At 39.7% G+C, this 16,722-nt stretch overlaps 1 protein-coding gene across 2 annotated transcripts in view; it reads left to right on the forward strand.

Moving 5' to 3' along the window:
- adgrd1 (adhesion G protein-coupled receptor D1) overlaps window positions 1–16,620 on the forward strand; it is a 29,379-nt gene extending 12,759 nt beyond the window's left edge. For both annotated transcript variants that reach the window (XM_035639997.2, XM_035639998.2), the window contains 12 exons: window positions 7,837–7,910; window positions 8,438–8,561; window positions 10,747–10,850; window positions 11,027–11,138; window positions 11,381–11,534; window positions 13,336–13,402; window positions 13,606–13,672; window positions 13,856–13,947; window positions 14,058–14,184; window positions 14,281–14,322; window positions 14,540–14,632; window positions 14,730–16,620. In XM_035639997.2, the coding sequence (XP_035495890.2) occupies window positions 7,837–7,910; window positions 8,438–8,561; window positions 10,747–10,850; window positions 11,027–11,138; window positions 11,381–11,534; window positions 13,336–13,402; window positions 13,606–13,672; window positions 13,856–13,947; window positions 14,058–14,184; window positions 14,281–14,322; window positions 14,540–14,632; window positions 14,730–14,825 (1,152 nt within the window). In that variant the 3' untranslated portion in view covers window positions 14,826–16,620. The remainder of the gene's footprint in view (window positions 1–7,836; window positions 7,911–8,437; window positions 8,562–10,746; window positions 10,851–11,026; window positions 11,139–11,380; window positions 11,535–13,335; window positions 13,403–13,605; window positions 13,673–13,855; window positions 13,948–14,057; window positions 14,185–14,280; window positions 14,323–14,539; window positions 14,633–14,729) is intronic.
- The last annotated feature ends 102 nt before the right edge of the window (window positions 16,621–16,722 follow it).

Genomic DNA, 16,722 nt, shown 5'->3' on the forward strand with positions numbered 1-16,722 from the left:
TAACACGACCCCAACAATAATTATTTGCTTTCGATTGAAGTGAATTATGGATATATTTTTTATATCTCTCTCTTCACTCATAATAGTACAACAAACATGAAAACCTGTAACCATAGCAATATTGCTTTGTTTACCTTCATTTTCCCCCAGTGAAATAAATGTTTATGCTACAATTATCTGGCCTGGTTCCTGTGACAATGATTACGGTGTTTTTTTTAGCGGACACCATGGGAGAGAGCGTATAACCTCCTTTGTTGTGGGAGTGCTGGAGATGCTCACCAGCTCTGCTGTCTGTTGAGTCAAGGTGTTTCTATTTTAGTTGGACTGTATTGGCCTCTGATGTAAGGATGAATCAGGTCTCTTACATTCTTTCCTCTCTAACCCATTACAAACAAGCTATTATGCTTATTACTAAAGCATACTGAATTCGATCGCACCGTGCCAGCACTCCTCAGTGGTGCTTAGGCTGCATAGTTTGGACAATGATTTATATTAAGGGGCTGCATCGTAATTCCGCAAACGGTGCTTTTGGCTGTGAACATGTCCAGGAAAGGGGGTGTTTTGCTATAAGTGGATTGCAGCACAGACCTGAAGTTGGACCAAGTCAAAAAGTGACTATTTTTGGAGTTTTAATGTCTTTGGCAACTGCCAGATACTTGTCACCTCCCTAGCTTGGAGGCAGGGAGGGCGGCTAACACACAGTATGAGGCAGACCTTTCCCGCCATTTTTTATGTCGCACTTTACTGTCTGCACAAGTTCAACCTTAAAGATGTCTTCTCATGGCACCAGTTCAGTGGACTAGAGTGGGTGATTTGCAGCTGACCGCTCTGTTCATCCCCTGAGAATAGACAAGCACCCAGTGACTTCATTAAAACCTAGCAGGGGGGGGGCTGACTGTGTCTAAAGCAGAAATATGTCAGCTACCTCATCTGTCTTGTCATGCTGTCATGGTTACAACAAATCCTATGTGCCATCTCTTGGACTGTACAAACAGTCACCTACTGTCATGGCTCAAACCCAAATGCCATCTATTTTCTCTATCTGACACCTACCATGATAAAACGTGTCGTACCGTGGATTGATGGAGTCACCAACATATAAAAAAGTCCTTGAGTCATGGCAGGTACCAGTTGCTGGAGGTCAAAGCCATGTGGTGGGCATCTGAGTGACCTTGCAGTCCTGATTGATGCCCTCTGAGCTCACTGAAACAGCCCACTGAGGTCATGCCGTTCCCAGCTGACTCAGCCGGACAAGAAATGCCACCATTTTGCGTTATGTGGTGCAGAGCAAGTTTGATATCCAGACATGGTGTTATCAAGGTTGCTGGAGGCCGACGTGCTTTCTCACGCCATTCAGCTTTGGTGTTGATTGGACCCTGGCTCTGTCTGTGATTTATTACTGCTGTCTGAGACCAGTTCAGTTTGAGTGGACTGAAGGAGAGAAGAAGAGAAGAAACAGAAGGACGGGAGGCAGGGGGGTCTGTAGTTAAACATTAATGCATACATAAAAAGGCAGATAACTTCTCCCTGTCCCCTTCTTCTGTCAAAGAATCACACTAATGGTATGAAGTGTATGAAGTGAATGAATGGAAAGATTGATTTCATGAGGAGAGTCAATTTATAGGGTCAAAACTGAGAGGATTTAAAAAGCAGATTTTGACAAGGGGGCCTGACTTTACAGGCTTATAAAGCAGTGAGTTTGGCGGCTGAGGCGAAGGGTGGAGCAGTGTGGCAGCAATGGAAGGCTGCTGGTGGCCTCAATCTGTCCCTCAATTCATTTTAATTTAATTTAATTTTTGATGTAATGTAGAGCTTCAAATCGGAAACATTAAAAAAAATGTTTATCATATTTTTTCTGGTGCCGAGTTAGATGAGATGCTTGATATGAACTTTTCCGCAGGGGCCATAAGTGAGAATGCAATTGTCCTTAAATATCACTCTGGACATTTTACAGAACTTTTCGCTCCAGCTTCTCGAAAATGGAGTGAGTCCATAGGACAATACAACAGGAAAATCTCCAGAAAATGTAAAGCAAGCAAGTGGGCGCTTTTACCCAGGTGCCACCCCTTGGTTGAATATTCCTGCTGTTATGAAGTAGTCTGACCTAGAATATCTCCTGCTGCATTCTTTATATGTTAGCGGCACATTTAACATAAGTTGTTTATAGACTTCGGATATTTTCTGGAGTCTAAAAACAACTTATGTGAAATGGCCACAGCTGGCCGCTAGTTACATAGACTGGCTTAAAGACTGGAAACAAGGGAAAATAGCTAGCGGAAATATCCAACTACCAGTAGTGTACAACTTAAGCTCATTCATTAACATGCATGTTCACTCAGTTCAACACAGTTTAACTCATTAATTCAATTAATAAACTAGTTTACCACAGGTTATGAGTCGCAGTACTTCCTGCTATTGGTTTTAGAGATGAAAAGAGTTTTTCCTTAAATGTCGAACGTTTGCCTCTTCACACAGAATAAAAGTTGAATATATTTTATGAATTTAATGGATTTTTGTCAGAAATTTGTATTGTATTATTCAAGTTGACTCAATAGACCCCACCATTAGCAACTATCGCTAGTGTGGTACTACTACAAGTGACCAAGTTTTCCATTGTGTTTTATCCACCGGTTCCCTCCCATAATTCAAAGGACACGGAAGAGATTCCGGTGGGGCCGGGGCAGCGAGGAAACTGGGTGCCTATTGTTTACAAAGATGTCTAGACGTGTTTGAGCTTCCCACACTCGTGGAACGTAATGGATTGATTGTTCACTGACTTTGAAAGTAGACATGCACACTTTCTGATAGCCCTGCTCCTAATTGTTTAATGATGTATGCCAACGCTGGTATCAGTTCTTTCTACCACAATCTTAACAGATCTTAATTTTGCCAGTCTTTTTATAACTCCCAGCACACGCCCAGCTAGAACCTTGTGGTCAAAGCCTCAAATCCTTCTCTCTCTCTCTCTCTCTCTCTCTCTCTTTCCCAACCACCCACACCCACCCATACACCAACACACACACACACACACACACACACACACACACACACACACGTACAAGCGCAGGCTCTGGTGTGAGCCAACACACTGATCAATCACAGATGGCAGGCCAGCTATTGCCTTGGTGAAAGATTTAGAGTCTCTTTCTGCAGCCCCTCCCGTAAAGCGTCCCCTCTCTACTGTATCACCCTCTCCAACCATGCAACCACCACCAGCTTAGGCCCAGAGGAAAGATTCTGGTGCTGATTCTGTCTGTAATAGAGCATTAATTATGTTCAGCTATTTTTGACAATTGATTGATGACTGAACTCACTCTGCTTGTATTTCTCATTCTTTTTCTAGGTTTACAAATGGTTATGAAATACTACAGGTTTGAAATTGTCCCTGAACATCATCACCAAAAAAATCGTAGTGTTGACCCTTATTCGATCACGTGTATTCCCCACATTTTAAACTTCTCTGCAAAGGCTCAAAATGCAGCCCTCATCTTGTCATGCCGACAGAAACAGGCCAGAAATCCAAGAAACAGTACAGTGGGCCCGAATGAAAGCCCAGAGGAATTCAGCAAATGAATTCAAGCATGGAGAACCTTTCCCATTGTGAGTGTAGTTCCAGAAGAAAGAAAAACATTTAAAGTCACATTTGTTGTTTCGAACCAATGTAGTAGAAACGGTATAGTATCTGTGAACATCCGCCACTCACCGTATTGAAAACAACGTAACTTTTGGGGTTGTTTAATTGTCCCCAAATTCTCCTCACACCCTGCGTGCCTATCAACACGTCTCGTTGTTTTCGCTGTCTACCTCAGAGACTGAGCTGAGACCACAGCTGCACGTCTTATTACATTTCCCCTGACAGCATGATCTCACTCAAGGCCAGTTGTGTTTTCCTGCATGGATTCAGATCGTTACTCCACATGCTGTATGTGGATCGGCTTAAGTCTGGCCTCCAATTGGAAAGTCCTGTTACAACAACGATGACATCTGTGCTCCATCAGTGTGATACTTTAATATATTGACCTCAAGGTGATTCAAGGGGAAGGTTTTTCTCAAAGTCCAAAGCTGGTTGTTTGAATAGTGTTATGCCGTACCTTTCCCACACACACTGCAATGAAGTGTTTCCTTTCCTTGCTAAATTTTACAGCACTCAACATAGCTTTTGCATGTATGGTCTGTTTCTTGTTTTAAAGAATATTTTCAAACCTTGGCCACCTCTTAGTCAGCCTTTCTGTTGACTCATGTTTTAACAAACACTTTCACCTACTGTTCAATTCCACAAAAAGATGATGGTAGCTTCAAGAGTTTCTCTGCCGTTTCTGCCCTGATGGCAGCTACACTGTTGAAAATTGATAGATGTAGATATACCAAATGTAGAAAGAGCAGTCCAAATTACAGCCTGGCTCTCTGTGCTCTCAAATATTTGAAATGTTTGAGGAAAAGAAGATCACTAAGTTATTCACTCATGCAGTTGTGTGTTTCACTACTATCTTTTTTTTAAATTTAGGACAACCAAACCTTTTTTTAGACTTCTTTCCTCCTCAAATATGCCTGACTGCTCTTGTGGCTGCATATTGTTGTACCAGTACTGGACGGAATGAGTGGGTGTGAGCATGATTTGCTCATAAATTATATTTTAGATTTTGTGGGGGGGGGGGGGAAATCTTGACTCAAAGTTTTAATCACAAGCCCTTTCCAAAGCATACAACCACATCCCATATCCCATGTGCTCAAGTACATATCAATCCCTGGAAAAAACTAGTCAATGGAGCTCAGAGCATATTTGATTAACTTTACTGTCCACTGAAACTGAAATAAATATATAATAAATATGCTCACACACACACACACACACACACACACATGCACACGTACTTATTCCATTTGAGTTGCTCACTGTTATATTTTATTACTGTACATGCCAATATTAACATGTTGTAGCTTTCTGTGAAAGTCATGAATGCCTGAATGTTGGTCATGAAGATTACTTAAATTGGCCTGGGGTTGCCCATGTCTTGGGATTTGCTGAGGCATAGGCTCAACCACAGCAAAGCTCAGGCTTCCAGCTCTGCCAGTCATGGGAGGTCTGAAAGACACCACAGAGGACCGAGATTGCTTTTATACAAATTGCTGGGTTCTGAACGTCGCCCCCGACTGAAATGCTTTTGTGATGCATGAGAGTGTTTATTTTAATCCGTCATCATTTTACCCAGTGGGCTCAACACTCATTAAAAAGCAATAGGATGAGGTGTGCTTTCTGTTAGAGGGATATACAGTATACGCACCGATGATAGCCAGTGGTTCTCATGGTGAGGTTGAAGGCCTTTTGTTGCCAATGACAAATGACTGGTGTGTTGGGAGAGTTGGGAGAGCTGTGTTTCCATTCGTCAACAGGATCTATTATGTTAAACACAATCATATTACAGGTATGTAATGATGGTGACATGGTTACTAAGAAGTATTTGTGCCCTCCAAGAGTCGCATCATAATTTACAGTATTTGTATCCTCATGCAGCCGTTCAAATGTGAGTTAGACCCAAGACTCTCTTCATGTGTTTGATTCCAGTGATGAAAACTAAGTACATTTACTCTAGTATTATACTCATTGAGTACAGTATTCAAATTAGGAAAATCAGGCTATTCAAATTCCACCCTGTCTCCTTGAAAATATCTTTCTCTACAACTAAATTCCACAGCAAATGCATTTTGTAGGAGGAACCATACTTGTGAGTTGGACAATCAACACCTCTATGGTGGCCACCACTGAATTAAACTACATAACAGTAGAAGAAGTAGTTAGAAAAATGGTGCATCTAATGATGTACAACATAGAAATACATTCACAGTGTGAATATGGAACCGCTTGTACTTGTACTATAACACGAGTAAAGGATCTGGATATTTCTATCACCACTGCTGGTGAATGTGGTGATTAATAACTTTTTAATAATTTTGAACTCCGCTGCTGCAGAGGAGTCAGTGATCTGTGGTTCAAGAATGCTCTGTAGATGGAGCAGTGGTTGACAGCTGCAAATGAGGCAGACATAGTAACATAGAAGCACCAGAAACGCCATGATTATCTCCTCTTTTATCACTCCACCTCACTCTCCTCTCTTTAGCCTTCGCACCCTCTTCTTCCTCTTCTTCCTCTCATACCTTCCATGTGTCTATTCTCCTTACTAGGCACAAATTGATTTCCCAGGCGGCGTTTGCTGGCCTTCTGTTGCAAATAAAGAGTTGGAGCGCCAGCTGCGGTCTTGGCTGGTATAGATGCTGAGGCTTTGGGGCAACAAAGGGTTGGGGTGGGGAGGCATGGGGGTGGGGGGCAAACAGTGTGCTCACAAAGTTGGGCCAGATCTCCAAGTGCATGTTTACACTCGCCAGTGACTTTTGGGTTCCAGCACCTCTCCTCAGATATCAACTCGACAACATCCCGTATATATTCCACAAACAGACAGTTGCTATAGAGGAAGCACGGCCAAACAGCACTATAGCATATGTATGTTAGTCTATTAGTTCCTATATAGATTTCAGCTTGTGTCTGGGACACATCTGGGTTTGATGGCAATGGATTGTTTATCCATGAGCCAGGGTTTACATTTTGTGGACAATTAGTCTCCCTTCATTGCACAGGAACAATAAAGGTTCCACAAGTTTAGCGAGCAGATATAACATGGTAAAGCGAGACTCGCAATTGTTTGCCAATTGCAACTTGTCCCTCTTCCATTTGCTTTCATTTAAAACCCAACAAATGTGAATTATTAAAGCCCACAGGGAGCAGTAAATTCACTCAAGGGGTTTGCTAGTATGTACTGCACTCTCATGGCCGTTGGACCCATTGTCCCACCTACTCTAATGTGCCAAATGAATATCTATGTATTGTATTCATCTTGAGGGGTCCCAATACATGACGACTAAAGAACTGCATGTGCAAAACAGACAGAATGAGAGCAGTGATTTGGTTACACAATGAAGTCAATGTATTGTGCTATGCTTTGTAATATGAATCACTGAGCCTATGAGCCAGGAAACAGACAGCCTGACTGTCAGTTTCACTCTCACTCTCACTTTTTCCAGAAGGAAATGGTGCAGACACAGTCCATCGAATCATACACTTACTCAGTCTGAGAGTCGAGGCTCAGGGCTCGGAGAAATGAGAAGAGGTGTGGAGTCTCTGGGTATACACCCAACCAGCCAATGGAAGTGTTGTTTTCTTCAGATGACAGATGGAGGAGGGTAGTGGTTTGACCTGAAACCAGGGCCAAGCCCCAATTACTGCATTCTTGCACTGTAGCCATTAGCTCACTGTCTCCTGGGACTCCAAATATCATATTAAGGAAAGACATGGAAAAAGGGATTTAGGATCAAATATAATCAAATTCTTAAAGACAGCAGGGATTTCCACTCAGTGAAATAATCACCTTTGCTAAGTGCTTGTCTCTCCTTGACTATGATCTCAGATCTCTCTAGCTTCAGTTCCCCTCCTGGATTTAGCACCAATGAATACTTATTTATTTTTCATCTGGAACAAAGCACTTTAACTCACTTCATAGGTACTGTAGAATACTTGTAGTGCTACTGTCTTAACTGTCAAAATGGGATGCTGTTGTTGAGTTTATGAATGGAAAGAAAAGGCCAGTGTGCATTAAGGAAAGACTGCTGCTGATTGCTGCCTCAAATATTCCATGCTGTCTTTTGAGTCAAAGTAGATTTTCCAAACAGGTTGCTATTAGTTTTGGGACAACAAAGCATGTAATTTGATTCACCAGTACAACCCAAAAGCAAATATTTTCCTATATCGCATCACAATTAAAGATCTCAATGTTTTTCTTTTTTCAGACTGAAGAACAGCAAGACCAAGCAGTAAATCAGAGCAATAAAGTCTTCCTCTATTGTGCATTCTTGGACTACAGGTGGGTTCTGTCTTCATGTTGTGCCAAAGAGATTTTATCGCAGTTGTTGACTCTTTGCATATTTGTTACTTAGGTTTTTTTCAAGGTTTTAACTCATGATAACCATGTTTTAGAAAATGTGTATTTCCCCTTTTCTAATTGAAATCAAAACCATTGAGTGTTACATGTGTTGTTGTTTCAGATTGGCATATATTCAGTAATAGAACTGTGTAAAAAATATGGTGATCTGACAAATGGAGCCAAAACACCATTTAGACAGAATAAATCATTTTGAAAGGGAGTGTGTTTTGGTTGAATTCAAAAGGCTCCCTCTCTTTACTCCCCTTGTCTCGAAACTCAAGAGAAAATGTGAATTATTACATTGTCCTGTCAGAAGGTCCTGGTAAATTCAGCAAAAGAAATTTATCTCTTTGCCTCCCAAAGTTGATCATGTTGAGTGATCCGTGCCAGCTGCGCTCCTATTAAAACTGTGTCTATTTCTGAATGTATTTTCTCTGTGATTAATTCCTAATTGCTGCGTTTTTCAGTTCGAATGAGGGAGTATGGTCCAACAAAGGCTGTGTCCGCTCAGATGGAAACATGACGTTCTCTGTATGTCTGTGCAACCACCTCACAAACTTCGCCATCCTAATGCAAGTGGTGCCCTTAAAGGTACATTTTGGATACACATTAAAGCTGCACCGATGAATATTTATATTAATAACTGATCAAATTACTACGTGTGTGATGTGAAATTGCTCATAATGATGAAGCATATCACTTGACTCTGCAGTTCCCCTCAAACCTGCTGATTGCTTTACAATTTTAATGTTTTGGTCACTCTCACTGTTTGTATCAACCTCATCTACACACACAGCATTTAGCTGTTTTGATTGAAAAAAGCTGCGATAGACCCACAAACTGCCCACAACCAAACGGTTGACAGACAAAGTTAGTAACTTGTTGGTGAACATACTGGAGCATTTAGCTGCTAAAGAGCCAAAAGAATAGTATTGGATTTACATTTTCCAGGAGGCCAGAAATAGGAGGTCACATCTCTTGGTGTTTAACGAGCAACACATTAGCCATATAAACTTTATTATTTATAAAATTGTGACGTTACTCATTGGTTTATGAAGCTTTTTGTTTTTAATTTCCAACTAATTCTTAGAGTCCCTCTGTCTTCCTTGCAAAATAAGTGGATTTGTTAGAGGATAATTGGACAGGAAACCGTGGTTTACCACACAGCAACCCGCCAAACAGAAGCCCCCACTGCAGCCTTTGGACAGTTGTCAATGATAGAAGTCCTACACAGTCACAATATCAGTTTCACCGGTGGTTTTATACAGCAGTACTCTGGACTAGAGTGATTAAGTGTGGTTCTTTTGGGTCGCTGCACAGGTCAGTGGTCCATTCTCCAATCAGTACAGTCTCTCTGGTAGACCAAGCGCTGTCCCGATGAACCATCCTCCAAAAACGGTCCTTTTAAAGCATCTGGGCTGACGTTCATTCTCTTCTCTTAACACTGTCCTGCACATCGGTTTATAATTAAGTTATCTACATGTAGAGCAATTTGGAATGACAAACCATGTGTACATAGCCACCGCAGTCTAAAGCTTTGTTATCCAAGTATCTGTACGGTGGGAGCATATGGTCAGCATCCACAATGGCTACTTTAAATAAAGGATGCCTTATTGCAGCAAAGTGGGCCAGTGCAGTTTTTAAGTATAGATTATGTTTGATGCTATACTTGCCCTCAGCCAGTCTTTAATTAGTGGGCTGCCTTATCCCTCAGCTGCGAGGAAACATTCCACATATCCCTTTTGTGGAAGGCTGGACTCCTCTGCCCTCGTAATGACATGGCACATGTGAAGACAATTAATAGAGAATCCAACACACACACTTAAAATAGCATGAACCCCAAAACAGTGTCAATGCATGAGGCCTAATGCAATGGAGATGTGCATATGGAGGAACACAATTGCTGCTGTCACGTTTCAAACTTTTGGACAATGTATATTTTGAAAAAAAATTGGAAATGCACCCTCATATGTCCCACAGCTATGGAGCGCACTCCCTACAGATATTAGGGGAGCCAGCACTTTAAATATATTTTTTAAGAAAGCTGAAGACTTACCTCTTCACTTTAGCATTAAACTAGCTCTGTCTTCCCTGGTACAGAGACTGCTCCATTCCCTTTTTCTTATAATGTTGTGTTTGACTAGTTTTTAACGTAAATTATATGCCATCTTGACCTCAATTTATTATCATTATTATTATTATGATTATTATTCTGTGGTCTTATTCTTCAGAATCTTATTTCATCGCAGGTTTTTACTTCGTGGGTTTTATTTCCATTTTATTTATAACTCTTTGTACAGTGTGTTGATTGTATGTCTTCATGTTGTTTATGTAAATGCATTGCAGTAAAGCTCCATTTCATGTATGAAAGGTGCTACATAGATAAAGTTTATTATTATTATTATATTTTGCTTATCTCAAAATTTAAAATAAATATAGGTATTTGGCTGTATCTAAAATGTGTAGTTAAAAAAGTAATGGCCATATATGAATCCTTACTATTGCAAAAGGTAACTTGTGACCCAACTTCAGTGTTTTATCTTTAGGGTTTTAGTCAGTCACATATACTAATGCGAGTCAGAATTGTGTTCATCATTCCAACTCTAAAGGGCCCCTTTAAATTTCTTGGCAAGTTATGAAGGCTGAATGAAGCAGGCTGAACAAGCCTCACATGTGTGTTGGTGGCACAGTGTACTAACCTACCATGTAGGCAAAATAATAATGTTTTTACGTGTTGTCTGGGCCATTGTTGATGGTGCTTTTTCTCCTTACACAGCTCACTACTGGCCACCGGGTGGCACTATCAACCATTGGTTATGTTGGCTGCTCGATTTCCATCTTCTGTCTTGCCATCACTCTTGTCACCTTTGCAGTCCTGTCGTGAGTATCAGCAATCAGTCAGAGCTACATGTATACTGTTTGTGCTCTTTTATTTAATATAGCCTATGCTGTATATTTTATTTCATAAATCTACCAATGTGGTCATTAATATGTACTGTACATATGTACTTACTTGTTACTAAGGTGCAATAGCAAGTCCTTCTGTTGCTCTGTAGGTCGGTGAGTACCATCCGTAACCAACGCTACCACATCCACGCCAACCTGTCCTTCGCCATCCTGGTGGCTGAGATCTTACTGCTCATCAGTGCTCGCTTTGACCTGGGCACGGTAATTCTAATAGTTCAAAGATTGTTAGAATAAAATGCAATTGTATCGAGTGAGCTACGTTGTAAAAACTTAAAATGTGGTAAAAAGAAAAACCCCAACTAAATGATTTAAATTATGAATGAACGATGTTATACCTAGAAATATATCAAAGTACATATGGGGGGGGGGAAACCGAGCAAAGGAAAAGAAAAAGACAATGTTTTAATGTTGAAAGCCTGATCTGTGTTTGTTCCATGTCCCAGCTGCCTTGTAAGGTAATGGCTGTCCTGCTGCACTTCTTCTTCCTGAGCGCCTTCGCCTGGATGCTGGTTGAGGGCCTCCACCTCTACAGTATGGTGGTCAAGGTGTTCGGCTCCGAGGGCAGCAAACACTTCTACTACTACGGCATTGGTTGGGGTAGGCGGTCTTTTAATTATAATACTCAAATGAAAACCAAAACGTGTTTTTTGCGTGATTATATTGTGTGACTTTCATTTCATTTCGTTTTTTTTTGGTTTTAAGAGTACAGCATCTCCTTTTTTATTTTATTGTCCCTAACTTGACCCAGTGTTCATGCCAAGCCATTACTGTAAATATGATTGCAGTATTTCTTTATTTCACATTACTGGTCAAATATTATTTGTGGCAAATAAACTATAAACCCTGCTTTTTAAGGTCTGAATGTGCTTTGAGTTACATTCCAGCATAACAATTGCCTCCCCTGATCACAGTGAACCGGAGTTGATGGACAGATGAAAAGAACCTGGGACATACGTATACTGTCTTTGGCTGCTGGCGAATACATAGTCTCTCTTTCACATGCTGAAGCCATTAGAGGGAAAACTATCCCCTTTTATTACTTCCTTTCTTCTGGCCAGAGTAATTTTTCATTTTGTGTGGCCAACTGCAAATTATGTGCTGGAGACTTGTCTGACAGTTAGAATTAGAACTGTTATACATAAAAGTAAATACTCATTTTATAATGAATTGCTGCTGGTATTAGCTGTGATAAAAGCTGTTGACTACTCTATCTTTCATTTCCTCCCACAAATTAAAAGTGTCCTTTTACATGTTTTAAAAAACCATTGGGCTTGGTGAGCCAAAAGATCAAGTCAGTAGAATACTGTAAAAATATTTGTTTTAAGATTACAAGATCTTAAAATAAAATTATTATTTTCATGGAAATGAGCAATTTGCAGCACAGGAGATAAATAAAACCAAGACTTGTTTTTAAGTACATGGGAAATAAAATGGACATAGACATTTGCCACTATGTGAGGAGTTAAACACATTGAACCATATAGGTGTCACATTACTCATTAGGTCCCCAAGCCTGTTTGTTAAAATAAACAGTGGCATACGTGCAGACAACCCTCTGGAAGTCGAAATATAAAATGTATTCTTTTGAAATCAATATTTGCACTGAACATGCTATGACCTGCTTGTGGCCTTGGTCCAAAAAATTTTGGTCTGCTAGATTGTTTTGAGAGATTTTCTGAAAAAATTTTTTGATTCCTGTCGATCTAAGATCATGAGATTGTTGGTGAATCCTGTTGATTGCCAGCCCTGCTGCGTCTGGGCAACAGCCTTGGACCCAGGACCTGGGTCCAAGGTCCAGACCTGGGTGGGGCCTAAAATCCTCAGATTTAATGCGTGCCTTGACTAAATTTGATTAAACTATGGAGCAATGCTTTAAAGAGTAGATACAGTGCAGTATCTGTGTTGTCCAAACGCAGGAGTGTGTGTGCAGCACAATACACCAACTGGTTTTAAACTTTTTTGCCCGCAGTGCCTTTTGTGGAGAAGCAGTGAATGAAAACATAATGTTAATTCCATTTTTATAATCTGCAGACACTGACTCGTGTGTGGGCCATGTCTCAACATCGAGCGCTGAATTACATAAGATTAATTATTTCAGAGTGCGCAGGTGTATCTGTGTATAATTGTAGCATTTATTTGAAGGTGTACAGTAAAGAGGTGTCAGTAAATATATATAGTAACTATATACTGTATATTATCCTAAATTTAAATATATTTAAATCAAGCAGCCACGATATATTTTGTTGGGACTGTATTTGATTGGTACTTGAACACAACAGGGAACATACACATTGTAAAGAAAGCAGGAGAAATAGGTAGTGAACAGGAACAGTCATGAATATTATGTGACATTAGTACATGATAACATGTGTGTTTGTTTTCTTTGTTTTTTTATCAGGCTCTCCATTGGTAATATGCATAGTGTCCATGACGTCAGCTCTGGACAGTTATGGTGAAGTTGACAAGTAAGTATGACCTTCACTATATAAATATATATATATATATATATATATAATGTATTTTAAATATATGTGGAATGACTTTAGGTTAACATTTACGATGCACATCACTCCATATTTACATTTACTGGGTTGTTGTACATTTGCTTGGAAGGACATAAAGTGATTTTTTTTCTTTTTTACTCTTGCTCTTGTCCTTGCTTTCTCAGCTGTTGGCTTTCGCTGAAGAATGGAGCCATCTGGGCTTTTGTGGCACCGGCTCTGTTTGTCATTGTGGTGAGGAAATTGCAAAAATAAGCATTAGTCACGTCCCCCAGTAGTTGCCTCAGTTCATTGACAACTTAATCAAAATCCAGTGTAAGATGTTATGCTATTCAAGAAGAAAACCACATAAAATCACATCTTTTGTGCCACCGTGTAAATTGTATATTCACAGTAACTTCCCTGCCTGATTCCCAGGTGAACATAGGCATCCTGATATCTGTGACCAGGATCATATCTCGAATCAGTGGAGAGAATTACAAGGTTCATGGAGATGCAAATGCTGTCAAGTGAGTTTATTTGTCTTTGTGAGCAGACCAATACTTATTCAATTACTCATTATTTTACTTTTATGAGAACCTAATAATATAAACATGGTTGTCTCTTGTTTTGTTCCAAGGCTGACCGCAAAGGCAGTGGCAGTGCTCCTTCCAATACTTGGCATTTCCTGGATCTTTGGCGTTCTTGCTTTCAACACACACTCGTTGCCATTCCTATATATCTTTGCTGTGTTCAACTCATTACAAGTACGTGCTGCACCACAGGTCTATTCTTTTCTAAACTGTGAGCAAGTAATTTGTGAATGTCCTCCTAAAATTTACACTTTCCTTTTTTACTTTTAGGGATTCTTTGTTTTCTTATTTCACTGTCTTCTCAACTCTGAGGTATGGTGCTAATATGTTGAATATTTTATATATATATATATATACTTTTTCTCATTTGTCATGCCCAATGGGAGAAAACTGTTCACACTTCAATGCCAACATTTTATCTGGCTATTGGATAGGATATAACTGGACTGTAAATTGAATCTATTTGTATATGCCTTGTGTGATTTAAAAGTGGAGTGACAATCATCACCATTGTCTGTCATTTCTGTAGGTCAGAGCTGCTTTCAAACATAAAACCAAGGTGTGGTCCCTCACCAGCAGCTCCATTCGAAACATCAATGTGAAGCCCTTCAACTCTGACATTGTGAGTGCTGCTGTGACACTTACTTTAATGGAAAAAAAGAGGTCTTCTCTTCTTGACTGCCTGAGTCTAATGCTCCCCTTCCCGTCTTCCTATGTAGATGAATGGAAACAAGGAGGGTGTGACTCCTACCAAGATGAACACATGGGACAAAAGCACCAACTCAGCCAATCGAATTGACCTCTCCGCCGTGTAGAACCGTAGATCACTGGTTCTGTCAGAGCAACCTGGAGCTCACTAGTGCAGAATGACAAACACTGGCCAGAGTATACTCTCCCGATATGTAATAATGAATTGGATACTCATTCCCTCAAGAGAGACTGAAACTGAAGGAGAGGGATTCTGTAGCATATTAATAGTTCCTCATTTAAAAGACAAACAGACTATGGTGACTGTGCTTTATTATTGTCACATAAAACATAGTGCTCCCACAATAAAGTGTAGGGGGTTTCTGAGGAGCAGTTCAGTAAAGTGACAGAACGTCTTAAGATCTTTGAGCATTGTTTGGGGTCATGCAATGAGGCCCTGTGCAGTGGAGTGTCTCAATTCTGTATTGTGCAGTTTTCCAGAGTTTATTGAAGGGAAAAGTTAATGTGGGAAATTCACTTATTTGCTCTCTTGGTCCTCGTTACATGTAAAGTTTGATGCCACTTGTCAGGACTGTATGGTAAATATGAGTTTACTGCTAGCAGCTGGTTCACTAATCTTAGCACAAAGACTGGACACAGTTTATCTGGCACGGTCCATAGGTAAACAAAATCTGCAGACCAGCTCCTCTAAAGCTCAGGAATTAATGTGTAATATCGACTTTTTTTCATTTGTACAAAAAAACAACATATTGTGGTTTTACAGTTATGTGCCAGACTAGCTAGGTTATCCCCGTTTCCAGAATTTGTGCTAAACTAACATAATCTATAGATGGTGGCAGCTTCAGCATACAGACATGAGAGTAGCAGGAATCTTATCATCTAACCTTAGGCAGGAAAGAAAATAAGCATGTTTTCTAAAATGTCAAAACTTTCCTTTAAACTATATGTTTTCACATGAAATTTGTCTCACGCAGTGAAATAGTGCAGACACGTCTGCTTAATTTACTTGCAGAAAATGTAAACTATTAAAATTTGAGATGATCATAAGTGCAGAATTTTCAGGGTATGGTTGGGTACAAATGCATAACCAAGGACAGAGAAGAAAAGAGGTATGTTTTCCCTAAATGCAGCGTTAAATTTTTTGCTTAAAAGCAGTGGCTTCACCGTCTGTTTCCAGTATTCATCCACACAAAGGATAAATTGCTTACTGTACCTGGATAACCTTCTCCGCATTTCACCTGATTCATACAGCTTTGATCCAGTTTTTGGAACAGCACAACACAATAACTGCTTGATAGAGAAAAAATGAAGTATCAGTGCATTAGACCCCATGTAATTCTGATATAATGTATTTATTTATTTGTGATTCTGAGTTCTTTATCGTGTCTCCTGTAAAGTGTCACAGCTCAACATTCAGTATGTTCTCATGATAAATTTTGTGTTTATGTGAGTGTTTTCTCTCTATTTGCTGTAAGCCGCGGTATGTTATGCTTTTTGAGGAATAGTGAATACTGGTTGTGTTTTGGACGCAACTCTGTGAACCTAAGATATTTCTGTTGCTTATTTCTTTTACATTTTCATATATGTTTGTACAATAAAATATGAAATATTTTCTACAACAGGGGGACTTGATAAGGATGTTGCTTTTTTAACATACTGTGAGAATGGAGGGAGATGGCGTGTTTTAAAATATCCCATTGATATTACACTGTACCAATATTAAGTTTCCTAAGACAGGATTTACTGTATATCACTCTGCGCTCACTTCCATCGTCAGATCAAAAATTTAATATTTTAGTATATCTAAGCTTATATATGGCCTTCAGTGATTGTTGACTTATGGTACTATGTTTTTTATGCTTTCAGTTATCTTTATTAAAAAAAACTTTTATGACAAGAAAACAGTGTATTCTTCATTGCACGATTTTTTTTTTTTACCATCATTTCTATTGGTTGGTATGACTTGGTATGCTATTTGGTTTATTCCTGTGTGAATTATGTAAA

The sequence above is a fragment of the Scophthalmus maximus genome, chromosome 19 (assembly GCF_022379125.1).
Source record: "Scophthalmus maximus strain ysfricsl-2021 chromosome 19, ASM2237912v1, whole genome shotgun sequence".
Classification (NCBI taxonomy): Eukaryota; Metazoa; Chordata; class Actinopteri; order Pleuronectiformes; family Scophthalmidae; genus Scophthalmus; species Scophthalmus maximus.